This window comes from Arvicola amphibius, chromosome 1 (genome assembly GCF_903992535.2).
Source record: "Arvicola amphibius chromosome 1, mArvAmp1.2, whole genome shotgun sequence".
Taxonomy (NCBI): domain Eukaryota; kingdom Metazoa; phylum Chordata; class Mammalia; order Rodentia; family Cricetidae; genus Arvicola; species Arvicola amphibius.
Window position 1 is genome coordinate 124,124,314 of NC_052047.1, and position 26,277 is coordinate 124,150,590.

General features: G+C 46.6%; 1 protein-coding gene across 1 annotated transcript in view; it reads right to left on the reverse strand.

Annotated features, from left to right (window-relative positions):
- The window catches only part of Gga2 (golgi associated, gamma adaptin ear containing, ARF binding protein 2), a 36,049-nt gene extending 11,307 nt beyond the window's left edge, over positions 1 to 24,742 (reverse strand). Inside the window, exons 1-8 of the mRNA XM_038331401.1 lie at positions 24,541 to 24,742; positions 14,632 to 14,716; positions 13,180 to 13,255; positions 10,728 to 10,826; positions 9,998 to 10,121; positions 5,939 to 6,042; positions 2,609 to 2,689; positions 2,011 to 2,148 (exon numbers count right to left, since the gene is read on the reverse strand). Of these exons, the coding sequence (XP_038187329.1) occupies positions 2,011 to 2,148; positions 2,609 to 2,689; positions 5,939 to 6,042; positions 9,998 to 10,121; positions 10,728 to 10,826; positions 13,180 to 13,255; positions 14,632 to 14,716; positions 24,541 to 24,640 (807 nt within the window). The 5' untranslated portion in view covers positions 24,641 to 24,742. The remainder of the gene's footprint in view (positions 1 to 2,010; positions 2,149 to 2,608; positions 2,690 to 5,938; positions 6,043 to 9,997; positions 10,122 to 10,727; positions 10,827 to 13,179; positions 13,256 to 14,631; positions 14,717 to 24,540) is intronic.
- Between the last annotated feature and the right edge of the window lie 1,535 nt (positions 24,743 to 26,277).

Here is a 26,277-nt window from a genome sequence, read left to right on the forward strand (position 1 = left end):
AGAATACTGTAAAGATAATAAATAGATTTAAAAAAAAAAAAAAAAAAAGACCTGAGATTGGTCCCCGGAATCCATGTAAAAAAGGAAAAGGCAGGTGTGGTGGCCCTTGTCTATATCTTAGTCTAGGAGAGGTAGAGACAGGAGGACCTCCAGAGCATCTGGCTAGTCAACTGGGAGTACCTGCTCAGCTCCAGGTCACCCTGTCTCAAAAAACAAGGCAGATGGCAATGAGGAATGACACCGAAGGCTGACCCCTGATCCCCACAAACATGCGCACATGTGTATGTGCACACACAAAAACACACGTTCACAAGCACACAAATCTTGTGCCTCAAAAGAAGTTGTGAAGCCAGGGGAAAGACAGCCTAGACTGAAGGAACTTAGGTCTGGACATATACAAAGAAATCATTAAGGCAGGGTTTCTCCACCTGTGGGTCATGACCTTTTAGGGGGTCGAATGACCTTTTCACAGGGGTCTTCTAAGACCATCATGCATATCAGATGTTTACAATCCATAACAGTAGCAAAATTATAATTATGAGGTAGCAACGAAAATAATGTTATAGTTGGAGGTCACCATAGCACGAAGAACTGTGTTAAAGGGTCACAGCAATAGAAAGGCTGAGAACCACTGTTCTAAGCCCAAGTGTGGCGGCTTGCACCTTAATACCAGCACTCAGGAGGTAGGGGGAGGTGAGCATGAGGCCAGCCCGGTTTACACACTAAGTTCCAAGCCAGCTGGTCTATCTCAAAAACAAAACAAATATAAAAGCATCTTTGTAATTTAAGACAAGTCAGTTAGGGAAAGGGCAAAGAATTGAGCAGACTCTCTCTGCAAAAGCAACACACGTGGAAAGCACATGAAAGAATGTGAAACACAGAAAGTCTCAAGGAGATGGAGAGCTGCCAACAAAGAAGACGGGTGACAGCGAATGCTGGTAGCATGTACAGACCTAGAATCCTTGTGAGTTGCTGAGGAGGCTGTACACCGGTGCAGCTACTTTAAACCCACATCAGGCAGCTCACAAACACTGTAACTGCAGCACCAAGGAACCCACCACCCTCTCCGGGCCTCCGTGGGCACCCACACACATGACAGGCACCCACGCACATGACAGGGACACACAATAAATCCTTAAAAAAAAATCTCTGAATTTGTACTAGACAGTGTTGGCACACACCTTTAATCTCAGCACTTGGGAGGAAGGCAGGTGGATTTCTGTGAGTTCGAGACCAGACTAGACTAAAAAGTGAGTTCCAGGACAGGCTCCAAAATTACATAGAGAAAGCCTGTTCCAAAAATTAGACAGACAGACACTAAAACTTGATTAATACACACACAGGATTTTCAGTAGGGGAGATGAGTGGTCTAAAATCAGATACCGGTAGTAATTACCATTATGATGTGTTAATTATCTTAAGGGTGTTATCAAAAAGAAATACTGCTCTGAGAGGAAGTAAGATAAGAAGGAACTGGAGAGGAAACGAGAGATAAGAAGGAACTGGAGTTATCTACTGCTGTAAGAACTGTAATATAGGGCAAACACTTATGAATATACTCCGACAGCTTTGTAAAAAGTTAACTATTCATTTACTTGGCAATCCCACACCTAGACATCTCAGGAAAAATGTAGGTTCATGTAGGATTATGTACACTGTTTACATAGCAGGTTAATTTGTAATCGTTATGGTCTGCAAACACCCAAATATTCATCAAGTGATGGCACACATACAGACTGTGGTGTATCTACGCTAAAGACTACCTGGCACTCTGTATGCTAAACTAAAACATTAGTTAAAACTAAGGGGGTAGACAGGGCCATTCGACTTACAGAATAAAAGGTAAATAACAAATCAGTGGCCAGTGGGGATGGGGGAAGGGAGGAATGGAAGAGAGGGATGACAAAGGACAGAGGAGATTTCACTCTCTTGACCATGACAGCAGCCATAGGAATGAATTCATCGTGCTTGTAACAACAGCCACAGCCTTAGATCACAGCTAGTGACTACCTGCAGGGCCTCCTGGTCAGGCAGGGCCTGGCCTGGCCTGCGGTACATGCTCAGCATCTCTCGCAGCACCTTCACGTGGCTCCGCACTTCCTCCACCGCACTGACTCGCTTGGAAACCTTCTCAGATTTTTCTTGTTCCTTTGAGGGAAACAAAAAGGACAGAAGGAAGAGAAGTCACCTGGGTAACTCCTAAACACCAGAAAGGGAAAGGCACTGCATGCTAGGACTTCAGGAAGTCATGGACACTAAGTGAGTGGGGGCTGCTGCATAGAATTCCTGCAGATGACACCCAGTCTGGGGACTGGGTTCTGTTCCACAGTCCATGCATTCTCAGTTCTGGAGAAAGACTGCTGAACCTAACTCCGTCAACACCAACATTTGTCACAAGGACAGAAATTCCCAAACGCTTTGTGCCATGGACAAAAGAAGCTGGGAAACTCGGCAAAGGGTCACGATGCTAGTCACCATCCTGCTGGTCCCATTCAGGACAAGGAGAACATCTCTTCTCCAAGCCAGCTTTTCCTCACATCCTTACACATATTCACAGACATGACCCATCAGCCCAGTCTTCTATAGAGCCAACTGCAAGAATGCTTACCTCCTTGACCAAGTTCTTGATCAGTCGGTTTGCAGCCTGAAGATCCTCAGGGTGGTTGCTCTTGAGAAGTCTTGTCAGAAGCTGAAGAACAAACAAGAGCAGGTGAAGCTATGATTCTCCCAGCCAAGCAGGAGCACAGCAATAGAAGAATTAGCAGTACTATGGCCCACACACAGTATGCATTATCCTACCAAGCCATACTTGTGGATACTGGGACTGTCAAGAAAGACTACTGGGTTTCTCACTGTGTGGAAGATGGGAGGATTATAGCCCCTAGAGGACATCTGGGGATAATATTTGTTATCATCATGGTCTGAAATCACCCAAATAGTCATTGGCCAATGGCATGCACACATTGTGGTGCAACCGTGCAACAGACTACCCATCACTTTGTATGCTAAAACTAAAAAGTTAAAACCAAACTAAGGGAGTCGACAGTATCGTTCTACTTATAGAACAAAAGGCAAATAGTAAAGCCCTGGCTTGTGGGAATGGGGGAAGGGAAGGAAGAGAAGAGAGACATTTTCAATAGCCACAACTGAAAGACAGTATTACTTGCACATAGTGGCTAGAAGCCAGGGACATTGAGGGATCCTTTGGAGTACAAGAAGGCTTCAGAACAAAGAATTATCAATTCAAAAGACCAGAGTGGGGCTAGGAGTGCACCTTAGTTATACAGCACTTGTCTACCATACACACAGTTCTGGGTTCCATAGCCCAGCAGCATGAGAAAAAATATAAATAAATAAATGTTAGGAGTACTGAGGGTGACCCGGGTCACACGCCTGAAGCTGGGATAGACTTCCACCAAAGTCTTGTTTCCCCACTTAATTCCACACTGAGCAAGACAACTGGCACCCAGAGTCCCTCAGTGTAAGCTGGACAGGGTGATGGTGTCCTAGTTAGGGTTCCTATTGCTGTGATAAGACACCATGGCCGAAGAAACATGGGGAGCAAAGGGTTTACTCAGCTTATGCTTCAACATCACAATTCATCATCAAACGCAGTCAGGACAGGAACTTAAACAGGGTAGGGACCTGGAGGCAGGAGCTGATGCAGAGGCCATGGAGGATGCAGCTTACTGGCTTGTTCAATGCTTTTTTATAGGACCCAGAACCACCAGTCCAGGGATGGTACCACCCACAGTGGGCTGGACCCTCTCCCATCAATCACCAATTAAGAAAATGCTCTATAAGTTCACAAACAGCCCAATCTTATGGAGGCATTTTCTTCCTCCACCTCAGATGACTTTAGCGTGTATAAAGTTGACATAAAACTATCCCACAGATGGCTAATCTCTGCCAGCTTTACTGTATTGGAAGCCACCTAGGAAACATGCCTCAGGCGAGTCTTTGATGATGTTAGCTGAGAAGTTTAACTGAGGAGGAGAGGAGACCCACCTGAATGTAGGTAGTACCAGGCCAAGGGCTAGAGTCCCAGGCAGAATACAAAGGGAAAAAGGAGAATTCCATATGGGAACCAGCGTTTCTCTCTCCATTTCCTGAGTGACCAACTGCCTCACACCCCTGCTGCCATGCCTTCCCCTCTGGAATGGACTGCAACTCCAAACCATGAGCCAAAAACCACCCTCTTCCTTAAGATGTTTCTTCTGGGTACTTAGTCACAGCAAAGAGAAGCATAACTAACATGTCCGCCTACAGGAAGAAGGTTCCATCTCTTTTGGTAGCTGTACTGCCATCTCTCCCTAGCTTCTCCCACACTCTGCAACACAAGGCACCAGCAGGGGAGGAACCACAGATGAATGCAGTCCACCCTGCCCACTCAGCCAACACCAACTAGAACAGCACTTAGGAGCCAAAGAAAGGAAGTTGGGCAGAGCAGCACACTTGTAACCAGCAACTCAGAATACAAGGTACAGGATCAGAATCCCAAGGTCAGCCCCAGCTATATGAGATCTTGTCTCAAGAAAAGAAAAAAGCCAGGACTTGTGGAGATCAAGAATTCAAAGACAGTTTAGACTACAGAGATCCTATTTCCAATTTAAAAAAAAAAAAAAGAAAGTGGGCAAGGGAGCTGGAGAGATGGCTCAGTGGTTAAAGCATTTACACACAAAATAAAAATCTTAAAAAAAAAAAAAAAGTAACACCCAGGATTAGTGGCACATGTCTTTAATCCCAGCAGCAGGGAAGAAAAAGACAGGCAGATCTCTGTGAGTTCAAAGCCATTCTGGTCAACGTAGTGAATTCCAAAACAGCCAGAGCTACAGAATGAGACCCTGTCTCAAAACACTATGAAAGGTATAACTGAGAGGGAACACATGCATAGAGCCTCCAAACCCTGCTAACCAAAAGGCATGGACTGACAATGTCGAGCTGGAGAGTTGTCTCAGCAGTTAAGAGCACTATTGATCTTGCAGAAGATTCAGCTTGGATTCTGAGCAGCCACATGGTAGCTAGAATCCATCTGTAATTCCAGTCCCAGTCTTCTATGCCTTTGTGGGCACCAAGAATATACATGGTGCACAGACATACATGCAGGTAAAACATTCATATACATAAAATAATAACATTTAAAGAAAACTTAACTAAGATGAGTGCTATGCTCATGCAAAGGACTCCCCTGAGTCCTAGAACCTCTCTAGTTCTTGGCTTAACCTCTGTCTTATTTTGGGTTTCTACTGCTGTGAAGACACACCGTAACCACGGCAACTCTTATCAGGAAAACACTTAATTGGGGCCGGCTTACATCTTCAGAGGTTTAGTCCATTACCATCACAGTGGGACATGGCAGCACTCAAGCAGACACGGTGCTGGAGAGGTAGCTGAGAGCTCTACATCTCACATACATAGGAAGCCATCCATCTCACTGGGCATACATGAGACCTCAAAGCCCTCCCACAGTGACACGTCTCCTCCAACAAGGCCACACTTCCTAATAGTGCCACTCTCTGTGGGGCCATTTTCTTTTAAACCATCATAGCATTAACCACCTGCCTTCCATCTGATGTATGAGGACCTACTAAACCAAAAGTTTCCAGGGAATGGACAACGGGTTGGGTCAGGCTTATGGGAACCAAAAAGGATCCATGCCAACATGTACCCCTTTCCTATCTGCTATTCCTCCCCACCCCCAATTCCACACGTTACTGAACCAGAGCCATCAGCCCCAGACTCTCCCACCCCAACAGGAATCCTTATACAGATGAAAGATGGCACATAGCGTGACATTTAATATGTGGCCCACCCACAGGACTATCCAGACTTCCTGCTACCTCATGTCTGAAAGCACGGAAGCCATTATTCTGTCTGACACACTCTCAGAGGACGGTCAGGCTCCACAAAAGTCCAGGGTCAGGGAGGGGATTTTTACCTTTGACTTTTCCTCATCAGCATCAAAGATGGAGCTCTTTGGCCAGGGAGAAGGTGGGGGTAAGATTTTATCCATCGGTAGTTTAGGATCTTGCTTTATTATTCCTAAAATGTGAAATTCATGAGTTAAGATGCTGACATTGGGGTATAGAACTACAAGTCCCTGATTCCTAACAACTCCACACCCTATTAAGCAGCAAGTTAGGCATGAGCAGCACTGGAGGTCCCTGAAGATGGGCCCTGCCCATCAAGCTTTGGTCCATCTCCCATTTTCCTGGTGACACTCTGTTGTTATTGTTTTGTTTTGTTTTGTTTTGTTTCTGAGACACGCTTTCTCTGGCTGTCCTGGAACTCATCTGTAGACCAGGCTCCCCTCACATGCAGAGATCCACCTGCCTCTGCCCCCCCAGTGTTGGGATAAAAGGCATGCGCCACCACTACCCAGGCTTTTTTTTTCTCCTAAATAACCTTTATTATGGCAGGGATACATGCAATCCACAGCACACATGTGGAGACCAGAAGACAACTTGTGGGAGTCAGTTCAGGAGTTGAACTCAGGCCATCAACCTTGGCAACAAGTGCACTTACCCACTGACCCATCTCACCAGCCCAACACCTTAATTTGGAGGAAGAACAACCAAACCAAACTGCCACTGTGACCCTCCTTAGAATGTGAAATGCCGTGTGAAAGCGAGGGAGGTAGAGATAGCAAGGCTTTGCTGGAGTCTGTTAAAAAGGAAGCTATTTCCTCCGGGTAAACAAGGCTATTTTATATATCTGCTTTCCTTTAATTCTTTTAATCCACCACATAAATTTTGGTCAAAAGAATAGAATCTGAGTCGCACTAATGGCCCTGGTGGAGTTTTGACATTTGAAACTGCCCAAAACATTGTTAGATCACAAAGACATTCTGTTGTTCCCTCCTTTAAGCGTTAATCCTGGACTAGGACGGCTCACTGGTTAAGAGTAATGACTGCTCTCCCAGAGGACCCAGGTTCAACTCCTAGCACCCACATGGCAGCTCACAACTGTCTGTAACTCCAGTTTCAGGGAACCTAACACCCATTGGCAAAATACCAATGTACATAAAATAAAATAAAAAATTAATCCAAATGGATTAATTTGTCATTAATCTGTCATCACCTGGATAGGAAACTACCTCTCAAAAAAGTTATAATTTCAAGAAGCATGATACACCTGATGGCATGTTAAAACAATGGGAAGAATGCAATTCTCTTCATGAGCTTTGTCCTGAAATACCCCAGAGAATCATCCTCCATGCAGATCCTCATTGCTAAGCTTGCATACTTTCCTAAGTTCTAACTTGTTTGGTTTTTATTTATTTTGTGTTTGTGTAGTGTATGTTCACGTGTGTGTGCATTGTGCAGAAGCCTGACGCTGATGTCAGCTCACTCAACACGGCTAGTCTAGCTAGACTGCTTGCCTAGGAATTCCTGTCACTTTGTCCTGAGTGCTGGGTTTCCAGGTAGTCATCATGCCTTTCCGACTTCATCTATGTGAGTTTTGGAGATCTGAACTCTGGTCCTTAGACTTGCAGAGCAAGTTCTTTATCCACTAAGCTATCTTCACAGCCCTGAATTCTAACTTTTCGTTTTGTTTTGTTTTGTTTTTCAAAACAAGGTTTCTCTGTGTAGCCCTGGCTGTCTTGGAACTCATTCTGTAGACCAGGTTGACCTTGAATTCTCAGAGATGTGCCTACCTCTGCCTCTGAGTGCAAGGATTAAAGGCATGCGCGGCCACTGCCCTGCCTGAGTTTTAACTTTAAAAGTCTTGTGTACACTCTCAAAAATCAAAGGGAAATATTATATATTGTGATCAACTGTTTCAGCATATTCTGTTTTTAATTTTTTTAAAGGTCTATTTTTACTTTATGTGCACCAGTGTTCTGCACGCATGTATGTCTATGTGAGGGCATTGGATCCTCTGGAACTGCAATGGATCCTCTGGAACTGGAGTTACAAAGTTATGAGCTGCCATGTAGGTACTGGGAATTGAACCAGGGTCCTCCAAAGAGCAGCCAGTGCTCTTAACCACTGAGCCATCTCTCCAGCCCTTTTGAAAATGTATAGCATAGGGGCTGGAGAGATGGCTCAGAGGTTAAGAGCATTGCCTGCTCTTCCAAAGGTCCTGAGTTCAATTCCCAGCAACCACATGGTGGCTCACAACCATCTGTAAAGGGGTCTGGTGCCCTCTTCTGGCCTGCAGGCATGTACACAGACAGAATATTGTATACATAATAAATAAATAAATATTTAAAAAAAAGAAAATGTATAGCATATTCTGGCCTTGACCTTCTGATTCTCCTGTCTCTACCTCCTTCAGCAAATCCTATTAGAGTGTGCCATCACAATTGGCCCTTGTTCTCTTCAGATAGGGTCTGTACAAAATTGAGTACTCTGGCAGCCAGCAATTCTTCTATCGCTCCTCTCCGCAGGACTATGCACGCATCATACCCATTTTGTACCTGGGCACCGGGGATTCAAACTCACATCCTCATGCTTGTACACAAGCAGTTACCCAGTAAGCCACCTTTCAGTCATCATCCTAAGGCCCTCACTCCTCTCCACGGCTGCAGCGCCTGCCTGCTGCTTCCTCAATTTATAACTCAGAATACACAGCTTTCTGTCTTCCTTTCTTCATGTCCCTCCTCCCCGCTACAGATGCCGAGATTCATAGCTTGGTCACAACCCGTTCGTCTTTTTCTCTCAAACTCCATTAAAACGTCTTCGGTTTCCTTTTGAGTCTATTTTATCTATAAGACTAAGAACTCGTAAAAGGGACCCTGCTCCCCAGTAACAATTTCACTAAACATTACCAGTCCTCAACAAACTCCCAGACATAGCTTACTGGTAGGGAGCTTGCCTAGCTTATGCAAAGTTAACACCTAAATAAAAATACCCAGCTAAAATAAAACACTTCTTCAGATAGAAACAAAACCACAACACAGCACATACACAGGGTCTGATTAAGGCTTTATATCACCTCAGGAATTCAAGAACTGCACAAAATCAGGCCAGACCCTGGTCCTAAGGCATGGACTCTTTGGTAATTTGCAGTTTCATGACTCCCCAGGGCTCAGAGATGACTGCAAGACCTCTGACGCAGCTCCCAAAAGGCTGAGTGCATGCAGCAGGGGAAAACAGTAAGTGATGAGCTCAGCCTTCTTCCAGAGAGCCTGACATGAAAGAAATCCCAGAACCAGACAGAGCATGCAAAGATATAATTCCCATAACAACAACAATCCAAAGACACTCAATAACTTGCAATTTAACAACTGTTCTTAAAGCTACAAGTTGGGATCTTGGGCCAACAACAGCCAACAACCACTTAACCCAAGATCTAAGGAAAGACGGTGCTGAGGAGGAGCAATGGGAGGCAGACCAGTAAACACAGCTCGGCTACCATGCATCATCCCAGTCCTGGGAAGCTGAGGCAGGAGAATCAGGAGTTAAAGGCCAGCCTGAGCTATGTATGCTTGATCTTTTTACATTTACTTTTTAATTTATTTATTGGGAGGAGAGTGCAAAAGTCAGAAAACAACTTGGGAAAATCGGTTCTCTCCTGGGCCATGTGTGCTTCAGAGATTGCAAGTACCTTTACCTGCTGAGCCACGCTGCCAGCTCCAACCTGAGCAATAAAGGGAATCTTAGGTAGCACAGTGCTGGCCTCCTATGCATGAAGCCCTGGATTTAATCCCCAGTACTGTATTAAAAAAACAAAAGAAGTCGGGCAGTGGGGGACGCATGCCTTTAACCCCAGCACTCAGGAGGCAGAGGCAGGCAGATCTCCGTGAGTTCGAGGGCAGCCTGGTCTACAGAGCTAGTTCTAGGACAGCTAGGGCCATTAAAGAGAGAAACCCTGTCTTGAAAAACAAACAAAACAGACACAGTGGCAACACATGACAGGAGAAGGCAGGAGGAGGAGGAGTAAGGTCTCCTTCATACACAGTGAGCTTCAGACCAGCCGAGGCTGTGGAGACCCTGTACCCAGAAACAAAGCACTACGGTGAAGACAGGTGACATGAACACTGAGGTCAAACCTTGCTTCTTCAGCATCTGATAGGCATCTCGGATCTTGATGTCTTCTGGAAACCAGACCGTCCAGCTAAAGAGGATTTCAATAACTCTTCCTTTAACCTTCTCTGTGGCCCAGGCCCCTAGGTACTAAAGTAAACAGGAGAGTTAGAGAGCTGGAAGGGACTCAAATTAACTGGCCAGCATTTCCCCCCCAAAGAGATGCTTGCAAGTACAGATCTCTACCAGGAGACCTGGGCCTCATGCTAGTCTCTCACCTCCTGTAGGCCACACAGCTCACAAATGGGTGACGCCATTTTGGGGGTTTTGTCTGTCTGTGTTTTTGTTTGGTTGGTTGGTTGGCCTGTTTTTGGTTTTTCAAGACAGGGTTTCTCTGTGTAGCCCTGACTGTCCTGGAACTCACAATGCATACCAGGCTAGCCTCGAACTCAAAGAGATCCACCTGCCTGTCTCCTGAGTGCTGGAATTAAAGGCATGCATCACCACTGCCTGGCTAGGTGATGCCATTTTCAAGGAAAATGAGAAATGCTACCTCTGGAGGGACAGAGGTCAGCTATGAATCTGACTGCCCTTCCAGATGTTGGCTAGGAGACAGCTTTAGCACGAATAGCCTCTGCTCCCGAAACACAGGCAGGTCCTATGGAAGAACAGGCCTGTCTCTCATCTGCGGGGTGACAAAGACTAAAGGTGGGGTACAGGGACAACATAGTGAGCATGCCAAGCTCAGGCACTCACCTTTGGGGACAATACTTTGATCAACTCATTCAGGAAGCGGAACTTGGCCACCTCGTTGTGGAACTTCTCCCCGCAGTGGTTCATGCATATCTCCAGAACCTGCAGACAGGGTCCCCAGAAGGGAAAGTCAGCACTGGAGGCTTGCCTCGAAGCATTACAGACTCAACCCAAGGCTAACAAACCTCAGCTGCTGATGGGTAGAACCAGAGCTAACTTTCCCTCAAGCCTTTCTCAACACCCATGGCCTTTAGGAGAAGGCAAACATCTTCTGATCTAGAAAACTACACTGGGCTGAGGCTGTGGTTCAGCTGGCAGCCTTTGCTGACACGTCTGAAGCTCTCAGTCCCAGCGCCAGCAGCACAGCTGGGTGTGCACACCTGTAACCCCAGCGCTGGGGAAATAGGCGGAGGGTACAGTTTTGAAATTCATCCTTAGCTACATGGCTGAGTTCAAAGTCAGTTTGGGCTACATGAGTTCCTGTACCAAAAAAACAACAAACAGCCTGGTCTATAGAGCAAGTCCCAGGACAGCCAGGAACTACACAGAGAAACTCTATGGGGGGAGGGGATAATGATGGGGCTGGAGAGAAGGCACAGAAGTTAAGAACACTTAGTTGTAGGCTGGAGAGATTGCTCAGCAGTTAAGAGCACTGGCTGCTTCTTTGGAGAACCCAGGCTCAATTCCCAGCACCCACATGGCAGCTCACAACTGCTTGTAATCCCAGTTCCAGGGGACCCATGGCCCCAGGCATGCACGTGGTGCACATATCTGTGCATGCAGGCAAAATATACATTTGCACAAAATAAAACAAATAAATCTTTTTTAAAAAAGAAAAAAAGAAAAACGAACACTAGCTGCTCTTCCAAAGGACCTGAGTTCAATTCCTAGCTCAATTCCCAGCACCTACAAGGTGCTGTATACGGTCTGTAACTTCAGTTCTAGGAGATCTGACACCCTCTTCTGGCCTCCCCAGGCACCAGGCACACGTGTGACACATGTGATGTACAAACATGCATGCATGCAGACAAAATACCAATACACATAAAATAAGTATTTTTAAAAAGCCAAAACCAAACAGTAGTCACTTGTGGTGACACACACCTTTAATCCCAGCCGAAGCAGGCGAATCTCTAGCCAGGAGGGGCTACTACACATGAGATTCTGTCCTAAAACAACGTCCTCTGCCTAGAAGAGCCATGTCGGTGTGCAGAAGAAGCTCAGCGGGGTGTTAAGATGACTATGTGGGCAAGTGAAACTGGCCTAGGGTCTCCCCTCCTCAGCGGTAGAAACCTGGCTCAGTGTCTTAAGAACTGCTTGCTCCACTTACCCTTGGCAACCAATGGCAAACTGGGACTGTATTCCTGAGGCCAGACTAGTTTTTGCTTTTTCTTTCATTTCTTTTTGGAGACAGGTCTCTCTATTACGTATCCCTAACTGTTCTGAAACTTGACATGTAGACCAAGTTAGCCTTAAACTCAAAGATCTGCCTGCCTCTGTCCCCCAAAGGCTGGGATTAAAGGCATAAACCACCATGCCCCACCCACAATGATTTAATAACAAATGAGTCTCTGTTTGTATTTGAGACAAAGCCTCAGGTCACAGCCCTGGGTTACCTAGAACTCTCTATCTAGCCCAGACTAGTCTCCCTTTCCCTGTCTCCAGAATGCTGGAATTACAGGTCTGTACTGCCACAATTTTCCTCCAGGCTGCTCTCTAGCTGGGATTCTTCTGCTGTAACCTCCCAAGTGCTGGAATTACACAGCCAGTCTGAGTTTCTTTTACAGATAGCAGCTCTGTATTTTCAATTCTAGAAAAAAATACTTCATTTAAAGGGGGGAAGGCTGGAGAGATGGCTCAGTGGTTAAGACCTGTTCCTCTTGCTGAGGAGCCAGGTTCAATTCCCAGCACCCACACGAGGGTTTACAACTTCAGGTCCAGGGGAACATGTATGATCTTGTGCCTCCATGGGCACCTAGGCATGGATATAGTGCACATGCTTATATGTAGGCAAAACACTCATGCACATAAAGGTAAACCCTCTTTTTTTTAAGTGTTTCCATCAATATCTACATATTCAGAGAATTCATATTAAAATCTGGACTTGTGGTTTCTTTTGGGAACATGAAAATTCCAATAACACTGCCCAAACTTGGCACAGCAACCATGAGCGAAGCCTGCACAGCAGCTGCCCCATACAGACACAGGACAGCACACACCAACTTTATCTATGTTCACTCTGTTGGTTGCTAGCCCTGAGCCAAGCTGGGGAGGCAAATGAAAGTGAACCCCTCTTTCCTTTTCCCAAAGTGGGCTTCAGTGTTGTCTTAGTAAACATCTGGGAATTCCCCTAGCCTGTTGTCAAACGATTGGAAAGGAGAACCAGTCTGGTGACCTCAGTGCTTTTTCTAGAGTTGGGACAGGAATGTGTGGGCTGAGTGGCCAGCCAACTCACCGTCAGGGCATAGAGGGCTTCCTTCTCTTGTGGAGATTGGATCTTGTGGGCCAGCAGCCAGGGCGCATGTGTCGGCCTGAAGAAAAATCAAAACAGACCTGGACTCTGGGTGGGGTGGACCACCTGAGCAACCTAGCGGCACCCACTCACTTCAAGCGGCCCCCCTTTCAGAACAGGGTCCCCCTGGCAGGGTTTAGGCACGAACTTGTAAGATACTGGCTCTCCCACCCTAGCTACGTGTATAATACTGGAGTCAGCATCTGCTTGGCCACCCCAGAACAGCTGGCCAGGCAGTCAGAGGTCAGAGCAATGAAGACCCCCATCCATCCCGTGACAGCTACTCAGTGAACACTATAACAGGAGTAGGGCGAGCCCTACGCAAACTCTGGTCAGCTAACCATGCGGCCCTATGCAGGTCGACATCTGCGTAAACTACTACTTCCCAGTTCCTCTGCAGGGGATAACTTCAACGAATCTCGAAGAGAGACTGTGATTCAGTGGTAGAGTGTCTGCCTAGCATGCAGAAGGCCCCGAGTCCAATGCTCATCACTGCAAATAAAAAATAAAGCTTTGCCATTCCTTCTCCTACATAAAACGGGGTTTTCAAATCATAATAAAAAAGATGCTAGGAGATGGCTCAGCAGTTAAAAGCGCTTGGTGTGCATGCAGAGGGCCTGGGTTCAGTTCCCGGCACCCACATGGCCGCTCACAACCATCTCTACAACTCCAGTCCAGAGAATCTGACCTGGGCCCCAGGTATGCATGTGCTTCATTTACATACATTCAGGCAAAACACACATACATTTAAATAAATCTTTCTTAATTTTTTTGTTTGTTTTGTTTTGAGATGGGGTTTCTCTGTGTAACAACCCTGGCTGTCCTGGAACTCTCTTTGTAGACCAGGCTTGTCTTGAATGCACAGAGATTTGCCTATTTCTGCCTCTTGAGTGCTGGGACTAAATAAAGGCATGTACCACCACTGCCCAGCTTTCTTAAATTTTTTAATCATAACTAATTCATCAGTATTATTTCCCAACACTGGGAAACCTAAACCAATGTGTGTTTTATAACATAACACAATTTTAAAAGAATCTTAGTTAAAAAAGTAACCAGTCACGGTACGGTGCACCTTTAATCCTAGCATTCAGGAGGCAGAGACAGGCACAGCTCTGTGAGTTCAAGGCCAGCATGGTCTACATATGGCACTCTAGGGCAGCTAGGAATTCATAGAGAGACCCTGTCTCAAAAAAAATAAATAAATAAAAAATAAAAAACCCAAACCAAACAAAAAAGCAACAGCCGCAAAACAAATTAGTTTTTAAAAATAAATACCAATTATTAGATTGTGGAAGAAAAAAAGAATGGAAGCATCCCCAGCTGCAGGCCCCAGAGCCAAGGGTTTGAGCTCTGCCTCAGCCTCCCAAAGTTGAGAGCATCTCTGCAGGAACTTACCCATTGGGGTCGGTGTTCACCTGCTCACAGAATTTCTGGATAGCTGACCAATCCTGCTCCACCGTGCTTGGGTCTGTGGCTTTGTCTGTCAAGGAATCAACAATCAAGTTAAAGAAAGCATAACAAAAATCTGTACCTTCTGCAGAGGCTGTGACATCACAGCTCTAGAGTCAGACCAGTGGGCAGGTAGCTGAGAGGGGCAGGGCCAATGGATGTCTGTGTTGTTCACCGCAGGCAGTACCTGCCAAAAATGCCATGCCCTTTCTGAAGCTATGCTGGATACATGAATGAGAAAAGTAATTAGTAAACGAGCGGCTATCTCTAGGGCTAAAGTTGGTCTGTGTGTGTCTCCTTCGCGCCAGTGTCAGCGGCCCCCATCCTGGCTGAGATGGTGCCTGGGAGCTTCTTAGCCCATAACAGAGAGGCCATAGCCTGCCACAAGGAAGTCTGTAGCTTTTCCTACAACATCCTTGAGGCTCTGGGTTGTCCACCCTTATCCTGGCTGAGAAGATCTATTCTCGGGGGTGAAGTTTGATGTTATGATTGCTCTCCCCCAGCGGTCTTTTCCTCCTCTCGGACACCTACCCTCTCTTTAAGAATCCCCGGGAGACCAATGAGATGGGTCCATGGCTAAAGGCGCCTGTCACCAAGCTCAGTGACTTGAGTTGACCCCACATGGCGGAAGGAAAGAACTGATTCCAAAAAGTTGTTCTGACTTTCACTTTTGCACTGTTGTGAAACACGCACACACACACACACACACCCTAAAATATAATTTAGAAAAATTTTAAAGACTTACCAGAATCCCTTCTGCTAGAACAAACTCCCCTCCCCATGCCACTCCGGGACCACGTCTCCTCCATCCTGATCATCCAGGACTCCATCCTTAACCTAAGTCAGCCTAAACTGCTTCTCACTGCAGTCACATCCATGTCCTGGGGAGGTCATGTGAGAATCAAAGGACTGTATCCTAAACACAAAGCTCCCCTACCCCAACATACACACACACACACACACACACACACACACAAACACAGGGCCTTATCTTACAGCAATCAGATCACAATGCAAACACTACCCTTTCCTAATGGCTGCCTTGGGAGCTGGAGTGGAACTCGGGTATATAGCACTTGCCGAGGATATATGAAGCTCCAGTGCCACGGACCGTCTCTCTTGGAGACCACTGACCACAGGAGAACAGGGGTGAAGGCTAGGAGAAATCAGGAATTGGCGAGGAAATGACAGACAGACCCACTCAATAAGATTGAATATGCTGCTGCAATTTTACTGAATTCATGTTTTCATTATATAGTATTCAAACAAAGAACAAATCAGAAGGTCATGTGTCATCAGTTGGCACAGTATGAGAACTTCTCTTAGTCACATTATCAGGGGCAGGTGTTAGACACAAAACATCCTTGGAAAAAGAAATCTTGTCCTTGGGAACTTAAGCTTCAGACAAAGGGGGGCACTCTATGGTGCTTTTTGGACCTTGAGTCTCTAAGATTAGCACTCAGTGTTTCAACTAACTTTGAGTTATGTCTCACGGTTAAAACTTCAAGGCCCCGTGAGAATGAAAAGGCCTGAAATGTCACGATTCCACTCCAAGGCCCTGTGGGAAAGAAGAGGCCTGATATGTCACGATTTTACTTCATAATTTACTCGTCTTCTCCTATCATGAGCTCTTTCTGTTCTAGGACATCCATAAGTTTCCCCAGAGAGCGAGTCAGAGTCCAATATGTCCTCAGTAGTTTGATTATTATTGGTAATGTCTTAAAACATCTTGATCTGCTGGCAAGATAAAAGAACTACACAGAATACAGAAACAAAGACCAGAAAGCCGTGTCAGGGCCAGCGAAGGCGAGTTTGCTGATCCGGAATCATGACTGAGGCTGACTGCCTGGGGCTCAGCTCCTGGGAGCGCAGACCCCAACCCTTCAGCGTCCTTCCACCTTAGCGGCATTTATCTGCTACACAGGCGTGACAGCCGTGGGCGTAGCACTCCAGTATCACGAAAGTAAAAAGATAAATAAGAAAAAATTTTAAATTCCTTAATCTTCAACTCCCACCACAAATAAGAGATGATGCCTCTCTCCCCAAAACTTTTTTTTTTCCACAGGGTTTCACTATTTTGACTAGGCTGGTCCCCAACTCCAGGGTCTCAACTTCCCAACAGCAGGCGCAGACTGGTATTTTAACCCATTTCTCTCCAATCACAACTTGATGCTCTACCCTAAATAATCACAAGCATCAATTAATGTCCTCGAACTCTCTTACTCTCTTTCAATCATAAAATAAGGAATATAACTTTGTTTTTGATTTTTTGAAAACAGAGTTTCTCTGCGTAGAAGCAGCTGCCCAGGAACTAGCTCTGTAGACCAAGGTTGGCCTTGAACGCTGAGATCTGCCTGCCTCTGCCTCCCAAGTGCTGGGATTAAAGATGAGCTTGCTACCGTGCCCAGCTAGGAATATAGTATTTTCAATTGTCATATGATTTAGGGAAAGTGTGTCTAAAGTGCCAGCACAGAGGAAATAATAATTATTATTTAATTCTAAGTAGTCTCTGCCTTTTCCTATAAAAATCATACATATGCCTTATTGTACCTACAGGGATTAAAACCCTTGAAGCCAGATGCCACATTTCTCCTATAGTGCTTAGCACAACGCTTTCCAAAGAGGTACAAAATACAGATGTTCCTTGACTAAGCATGAAGTAACTTCCCATAAAGATTACCCCAATAAGTCAGGCAGTAGTGGCTCACACCTTTAACCCCAGCACTCAGGAAGCAGAGGCAGGCAGATCTCTGTAAATTCGAGGCCAGCCTGCTCTGCAGAGCGAGTTCCAGGACAACCAGTGTTGCACAGAGAAACCCTATCTCAAAAAACAAAACAAAAGATTACCCCAATAAACCTTACCCTCCAAAGTCTGTTGAAAATTGGTGAGATGGCTCAGGTGGCCAGGCAACTGCTGCCAAGCCTGACAACCTCAGTTTGAGCCCTGAGGCCCACACAGTGAAGAGATAATTGACTTCAGCACAAACCTGAACATAACAAAATAAGTAACATGTGGCTGGAGAGACAGGTCGGTGTTTAAGGGTGTGTACTACTCTTGCCGAGGACCTGAGTTCAGTTCCCAGCATCCATGTTGGGTGGCTCATAACTAATCTGAAATTCCAGTTTCACAGGGATCCAATACCATCTTCTGGCTTCCTGGGGTACCTACACAATAGCACACTGACACATAATTTAAAAATAAACAAAAAATGTAACAACTGTTTTAATTGTAAACCTTGGGGCTGGAGTGATAGCTCAGTGGTTAAGAGCATGTAGCGAACTCAGAAGACCCTGATTCAGTTCCCGGTACCCACCCACGCTGGGCCACTCAGAACTGCCTGAAAGTCCAGCTCCAGGGGTCAGGCACCCTCTTTTGACTTCCTCGAACACCTGGACTAATGTGTACAAACACATATACACAAAATTAAAAAGAAAATAAATCTGAAAAAAAAACCAAGTTGCTTATTCTAAGGACCATCTGTAGATCTTTATGCAAATTTTTTAGCAGTGATTCTCAGACTTAGTGCCTGAATCACCTGAAAATGATTCACCAAGTAAGCTTCAGCTTCAGAACACAAAGTCAGGTTGACACCTCAAAGGAATTTAGACCTGGAGACAAAGGAAAGGAGCAGCAGAGCCCAGCGTGCAGAATCCAGCCTTGTTCATTCCCTTCTGCAGGGTTCCTAGAGGAAGAACCCAGCACAGACAGGGTCCGCTGTGGTAAAGGAATTAGCAAGCTCCCAAAGGCTCCACTGGCATAAGATGTTTCTTCTTCATCTGCTAGATTTGGGGCGAGGATCCACTTAAGGAAGGGTTACTACGGCCCCAAAGCCATGGCTGTCACCTTCATTTTTTCTCTAGCTGCCTGTTAAGCAGGACACCATGACAAAGTACTCAGAAGGGCTGGCGCTGATGTTATCACCTCACCCTTTACTGCTGAGGAGACTTAAGTTCCAGGCACAGAGCGAGAAAACCACACAAACAAAAGTTAGGTCCCAGGTCACCCTGGCTCCAAGTCCTCGCGGGATGGCTTGGATCCCTGACAAAGGCAGGGCCGGAATTGGGAAAAGCTCAACTCCCTCCAGGCAGGAATGAGGGGATTTCTCACCGTTACCTGGTCTAGCACCAGAACATGGCTGCCACAGATAATCACTTAAAGAAGGAATGAACGTGTCTGCTGTGCGGGGCTAGGATAGCTGGCTGGGCCATAGCTGCCGCCAGAGAATGGCTATTTCAGTTCTGAAATGCCTCTGAACACCTAATCCCTGACTGCCCAAGCTATTTCGGAGGGCTTGGGCAGCCACAGAGAAAATGTCCCCCAGAGGACCCAGCAACTGGGCCTAACAGGCAACACAGCTGCTGGGATCTGTCTGACACAAACCTAAACCAAAGACAGAAGGGGGATAGAAGGGAACAGCAAAACCATGACAGGACCCCTTCTTTGTTGTGTGACTGTCACAGTCCTCAGGGCCCTGAGAAGGAACGTCCAGGCTCCTTACTGAGGCTGTCCTTGGAAAGACCAAGCAATAACACTGTTGTCATATATTTGCCTAATAAGAAGTGTTCCTAAGATTTGCTCCAAGCCTGTTCCTGCTCAGCTCTGGGTCAAAGGTATTAGCAGTAGAGATCCTAGCTGTGAGTAAAATGGCTCCTAGAATGACCATCTGAGACGCCAAATGATCGCAGCCAGCTGCCAACCCATCACCAGGGTCATGACTAGCAGAGTGTGCCTGAAAGAGGAGCCTGGAGGCTAGAAGCTGCCACCTCAAGGAACCCAACTAAACCTCCCAGCAGTGCCCACTGCCTAAGGACTTCTTCCTCAGGGCAACAGACCTGGGCCCTACAAACCATCAATCATCAATCATTCGATTCAGCCTACAGGGAAACCTGCCAGGTCCGGCAGGAATGCTGTAATCTGGACTCCAGGCTAGGAGAGCCGCTCAGCTCAGGACTCAGAAGACTGCAATCCAGAGCCCCAGGGGTGGAATTAAAGTAGAGCAGGAAGGAAGACAGGCGGTCGCTTGGGAGCAAGTCCAGGCGGAAGTAAGAACAGGGGGTCCACTTTACACTTCATTTTTACAAGACCAGAGTTAGAATCCACAGTCAGAGACTGAGATGACCATGTGTCCTGAAAAACAGCACAGTACGGGCAACAGTTGAGACCCCAGTAGGAGCCCGCTAACTGGATTACACTGAGCTCATAGAAGCTCTCAGAGCTTTCCATTAGGGGTAATGCTATACATACATGCAATTATATGGAATAATGAACTAGCTAGCATGGTGTGATAATCAGCAACTCCAGCTCTCAGGAGGCTGAGACAGGAGGACTTCCATAAGTTCAAGACCACCTTGAGTTAAATATCAGTCCAGCCCAGGCTACACAGCAAGACCCTGTTGGAAAAAAAATAAAAAGCAAAACAAAATAAAAAACAAAAGAAAATCCCTGGGCAGGAGAGATGGTTCGATGTATAAAGGCCCTTGACACCAACCCTGATTACCTGAGTTCCATCCCCAGGTCCTGCATGGTGGGGAGAGGAAACTAAAGTGGACCTGTGTATCTAGATAAAATAAATAAATATAATAAAAAAGAATGTTTTGTTTTGTTTTTTGAGACAGAGTTTCTCTGTGTTACAACCCTGGCTGTCCTGGAACTCACTCTGTAGACCAGGCTGGCCTCAAACTCATAGAGATCCACCTGCCCCTGCCTCCTGAGTGCTGGGATTAAAGACGTGCACCACCACCGCTGGCTTTTTAATATTTTTTTTAGAGCATAGTTTCAGAAGCAGCTGCTTCGTGTTCCTTTGGTGAACTATCCCTTCTCCAGTCTGAAGTTCAGCAGGGTCTCCTCTCCATCCTCTCCCAAGTTCATCTTCTTGGTCACCCAGATTCCAAGATAGATGCAAGCCAAGCCAAAAGACCCACAAACAGAACCATAACATTTGAAAATCATGGTGAAATGACTCCTGACTCATTCCTGTCCTGAGTATAGCAGGGAGCAGAGAAATGAACAAATCCAAGAAAAGAAACAAAATCTCAGGGACAGCATGGAGCTTTGGGGTTGGGGCCACACCTATTTGAAGCCTGCCTTTCTTTCCATAACCCAGTTTATTGGGTACTTTATACACTATATTAAGGCACTATTTAAGAACTTTATAAAAATGTGAAGCCAGGTAGTGGTTTTTAATCCCCAACTCGGGAGGCAGAGGCAAGCAGATCTCTGGGTTTGAGGCCAGCCTGGGCTACAGATCCAGTTCCTGGACAGCCAGGACTACACAGTGAGAACCTGTCTCAGAAAGAAAAGAAAACAAACCATGAAAATTTACTAACATTTTTGATACTCCAGCAACCGTAAGGAGAAGATAAAGGGAAGATCCACCAATGTTTTTCTTTTCCCTCTTGTCAAGACAGGTGGGGCTTCCTCCGCAACACCTGTCCTGACCATACCTCGCCCTCCCCCAGCTCTTGTCTACATTATTCCACCAGCCGTCCATCCTCAGCACTCCTGTGTTAGACCGCAGCACCTTCTCCACGCATATATGCTCTCTCTCTCTCCTCTATAAATACTTGTGGAAGACAGAGGTTAGTGCCGTGGCGTCTTCTCCATAGCCTTTCTATATTTACTCTTTATTTTCTGAGATAAGGTCTCTCTTTGAAACTGGAGCTCTCTGGTTTGCCTAGCCTCCCTGGGCAGCAAGGCCCTGAGATCTGCCTGGCTCTGCCCTCTATGGCTACATGCAGAGACGTGTGCCATCATGCCTGACTTTTTATGTGGTTCCCAGGGATCTCCGCTCAGGTAGTGACACCTGTGTACTAAGCACTAGCCCCGTCCCCAGCCCCTGCTGTACAAGTTTCTGACGAGCACTCAACATCCCAACTGAGAGGGGAAATGGAGGTGGGCAGACAGGCAGCCCCTGATCCAACCCTCCCCATGCTGAAAAACTGGACATGTCTGGAGACACCTTGGGGTGTCCAGACTGGCAAGGTCAGGTGTGTAATTGCCATCTAGTGGAGGTCAAGATGAACTTAAATGTTCAGTACTGCACAGGACGGTCTACCACACGCTCGGAATTGGGGCGCAAGATGTCAGTAACAGAAGTTAACAGCCCATCTCCAACACCGTGCAGGCCAGCTGTGCACCTTCACGTTTTGGTTTTCTCCTCGGACTTCTGAACTTCCGCACCTTCCTCAAGCCTGCAGCTGTGACGAGGTCTGGCGCACGAGTGACTAGTTTGCATGTGCAACCACCTTTATCTCCTTCCCCAGACCTCCCCAAGACAAGCTGTTCTTCCTCTCTACTGCCACACCCTGGCCCCACTCTTTCCATTCAGGTTCCCAACGGCTCCAACACCTTAAAGCCCCTCCACAGGGGCCAAACACAGCCCTAGAAGACAAGGGGAGCTACCAAAAGGAACACCACAGAAAGAGGGGCTCACGGGCCCTCTCCATTATTCTCAAATTCCCACTGGATGTCTCCTCCCCTCCCCTTCCTTTCACAGCTAAGCACCATAAAAACATTTGCACACCCACCCTCCAGATTATCCTGCTGCCCTCCAACACGTTTCTCTTAAAGTAGTTGCCAACTTTTGAAGAAACTCAAGGAATTCCTCATAAAAAAGTTGATTCTCGCCCTCTCAGAAATAGCAGAGGGTCTAGGAATATTGTCGCTTCTACCTGGCTGGCGCTGGAGAGCCGAGCCCTTAGACAGGCTTCCTGAAATATCCACTAGCAGCTGGCGTACATGATTTCCTCCAACTCGCATCTAAGCCTGCTGTTCCCCACCACTTCACAAACCTGTTCCCACCATGTTACTCAATGCTCTCTCGATAACCTTTTACCAGACTCAAAGTTCCCCTCCCTCCAGTCTCCATTTTGAAGCAGCTATGGGCCACACCCCTCATTCTGGGGGCTCTCTCCAGCCCAGCTTTCCAGGTTTGCTTCTGTGCCTTCAGGCTACTGGTCTTGTCTGCTTGGGAAATATGGAGGCTGTCCAAGCTCCAGCTCTGTATACACACACACACACACACACACACACACAGAGAGAGAGAGAGAGAGAGAGAGAGAGAGAGAGAGAGAGAGAGAGAGAGAGAGAGAGAGAGAGAGAGAGAGAGGGAGGGAGGGAGGGAGGGAGGGAGGGAGGGAGGGAGAGAACAGCCTGGCTCCAAACCATGTCTCCTCTTACTCTCCTCGGAGCCCACTGAAGGTTCACAGAGCCTCTTCCTGACTACCTTGCAAACCAAACTTCACAAGACATAATCCCTCCTCCTCACGGTAGGGCATCCATAATTACTTCTGACTCCTGAAACCAGGGATCCTTCCCATTCTTCATCTCCTGAGTCCATCTGTGTACCCTACAGGAAGGCTGTCTATGCTGTTGGCTAATCCTTTCTGGGTTTTGTTTATTTATTTTTTTTTGGAGTCTTTTGTTCTTTATTTTGTTTTATTTCTTTTTCCTAGAGAGGGCCTATGTACTGCTGGCTGTCCTGGAACTCACTTTATAGACCAGGCTGGCCTCGAACTTACAGAGATCCACTGGCTTCTGCCTTGAAAGTGCTGGGATTAAAGACTTGCGCCACTATGGTGCGGCTCCAAGCTTTTTTTAATCAAAGCAATGCACATGCATCTGTGTTTACATTAAACCCTTCTGGTAGGCCCAGCTGATCCCTATACTCTTGATCCCCACTGTCAATCAGCCCAATTGCACCACCACCACCCTCAACCAATTCATCCTGTAGGACCGCATGTGGGGCCTTTATTGGGCCAACTGGATCAGATTCTCTCCAACAGCTTCCCCCATCCGTTAAAATATAAAATTCTGGACCTGCAACAACTCTGAAGATAAAGATTCCTGCAACCAAGTCTTCTGACCTGAGTTCAAGTCCTAGGACCCACAAAAGATAAACCGCTCCCCCTCCTCAGTTCTCTGACCTCCATAATCCAGGAACAGCATGCCCCACCCCAATACACAAAATGTAATAAAAATATTTTTTTAAGATAATACAGTTCCTTCTACAGCATACAAAGCCATCCAAGCTCTTCTTACTCCCATTAGCAAATTAGCCTGGGGTATCTTTTCTGTATTCCTTGCTCTTTAAGCTCTGCACTCCCAGCCAACAGGCCTGCTCACTCCCAGAATGTTCTACATTCTCGTCCTGAGTTTTTGCAGTTTCCTGTCTGGAATATGGCCTCCTCCATTGTCCACACAAACACTGTATACCAGCTATGACCCAGGTAAACAAAACATCCCCTACTAGCTCCCCTCCTCCAGCTTCTGTTAACGAGGTACGGTTCTGGTACCCAATGAAAATGTCTTTGTGAACATTGCCCCAGTGTTACCATCGCAGTGCACCCAGAACGCAGTGGAGCCCACACAAGGGGTGGATTCTTTATCCTTTCTGAACCTCAATTCCTCATATTAAGCGAGAACCTGAAGAACCCCATCTCTAGGGACCACCATGAAGCTAGGACAAGGAACAATTAAGTCTGGCCAGAGTAAACACGTACCGAGGCATAAAGGCTGGTTTTGCTTTTAAAAGCAGCAGCCACAAGAGCTCTTAGACTCAAGGATATGCAAAGAAGCTGCGCAGTCTGCACACTCGAGTCTGGGATTAGTAAATGCAGATTCCCCCAGGGTCTGAGATCAGACTAACAATGGCTGAAACGCCTTCTTGCACAGTGCTTGGCACAAGAGACCACTAGGCATTCGTGCTCCAGCTGTTAGGTGGAGCCGCTGGGCCTCTGAGCCGTGGGGTAGTCTGCGGTCCCCGGAATTCCCTGGACGCTCCTAGAAGCCCCTTCCACGCCGAGGACAACCAGGGCGGCGGGAAGCGGGATCACGTGCGGCGCGATGCTACTCACTGAGCCACAGCTCCAGCGCCGCCGCCGACCCCGGGGCACCCTCCGCCGACTCGGTCCCCGCCGGGGCTCCAGTCCCCGCCGCCACTGCCGTCGCTGCCATCTGCCCAGCCCAGTGCTGCAGCAACAGACACTGCTGCCCCAAAACCTGCAACTGCAGCCACCGCCGCCGCCGCCTACCCTTCTCTCCAGCTGCCGACGCGGCAGGCACAGAGAGGCACGTGACGGAGGCGGGACCCTACTGGACACGCCCATTTCTTGCCCCAGCCCCGCCCCCATACCGCTCCTCTGGGCCGCCTCCAACTTAGGAGGTCTTTTTGTGCTAGACCACTTGAAAGGTCAAAAACCAAGCTAGCAGGTACGGTTCCCCTCTTCGTTCAGACGTAGGTTCCCAGATAAGATACTCCTGGCTAATCTGAATTTCAGATAAAGAATGAGCCTTTCAGCATTTTTATTTTTTCCACATTTGTTTTATTTCAGCATTTTATACATTAGAGCCTTCCCAGAGCACCTTTCATTCTGGCTTCCACACTTTTATTTTCTACATGACACATTATACCATAATTTATAAAACTCATATTTAAGAGAGAATACTTTTCTCAAAAGCAGGTTGTGATTCTCATACCCTAAGAAGAGCACATTAAATACATATAAACATGCCTTTTTCTGATTGTTTTGGGTTAAGGTTTCCTGTAACCAGTTGGCTTTGACCACTACACTAGGACCCAGAACTCTTGATCTTCTTGCCACCATATTCCAAGCATGATTAAAGCAAGTGCGACCACTACTACAGCTTTGTTGTGGTTTAGGTTTTGTTTGTTTGTTTGTTTTTATTTATTATGTATACAGTATCCTGTCTGCTTGTATGCCTACAGTCAGAGAGGGCACTAGATCTCATTGTAGATGGTTGTGAGCCACCATGTGGTTGCTGGGAATTGAACTCAGGACCTCTGGAAGAGCAGTCAAATGCTCTTAACCTCTTTGCCATCTCTCCAGCCCTAGGCTTTGTTTTTGAGAAAGGGTCTCTTACACTCAGTAGTCTGAGATGCTCTTGAACTATGTAGGCCAAGATATCCTAAAAACCCTGCAGTAATTCTGCCTCAGCCTCCCAAGAGCTGGAATGGCAGGTATGAACTGCCATGCCAACTTACACATGAATTATTTTATTTAACTCTTGAATTAAAGAAATCAAGAAGATGTTATATTAATATGTCCACAAGAAAAGCCAAAGGGCAAATCTGTATAGAAAATGGACTATTGAAACAAACATGCAAGTAGGTACAATACTGGCTCCAACCGGTGGAGAAAGCTGTCTGTCCAGTGGACGGGATTAATGTGCATGTCTAGAAGCCAGAATAATTTTGCATTGCTGTCAATGATCTACTGCCGACAGCACTGTTAAGACTGGAAGGCAAGGGACACTGCGGAAGGTTCCCCTGAAGCACCAGTTCCTCCCTACTATCCCTCACCTGTCATCCCCCACGCTCGATGCCACCCCCCACAACACATAAGGAAAGATTTTAATTTGTACAGAGCTGTGTCTCCAGCACATGAAAAAGTACTTGGCATACCAGTGCCAATAAGTATCTGTTGAACAGACACCTGAATAGTGGAAGCAGTAAGAGGAGAGACCTAGGCATATCACAATCCCAAATACATGGATGTCTATTTTTAATTTTTATGTGTATGGGTGTTTTGCTTGCATGCCTATCTATGCACTGCATACATGCCTGGTGTCTG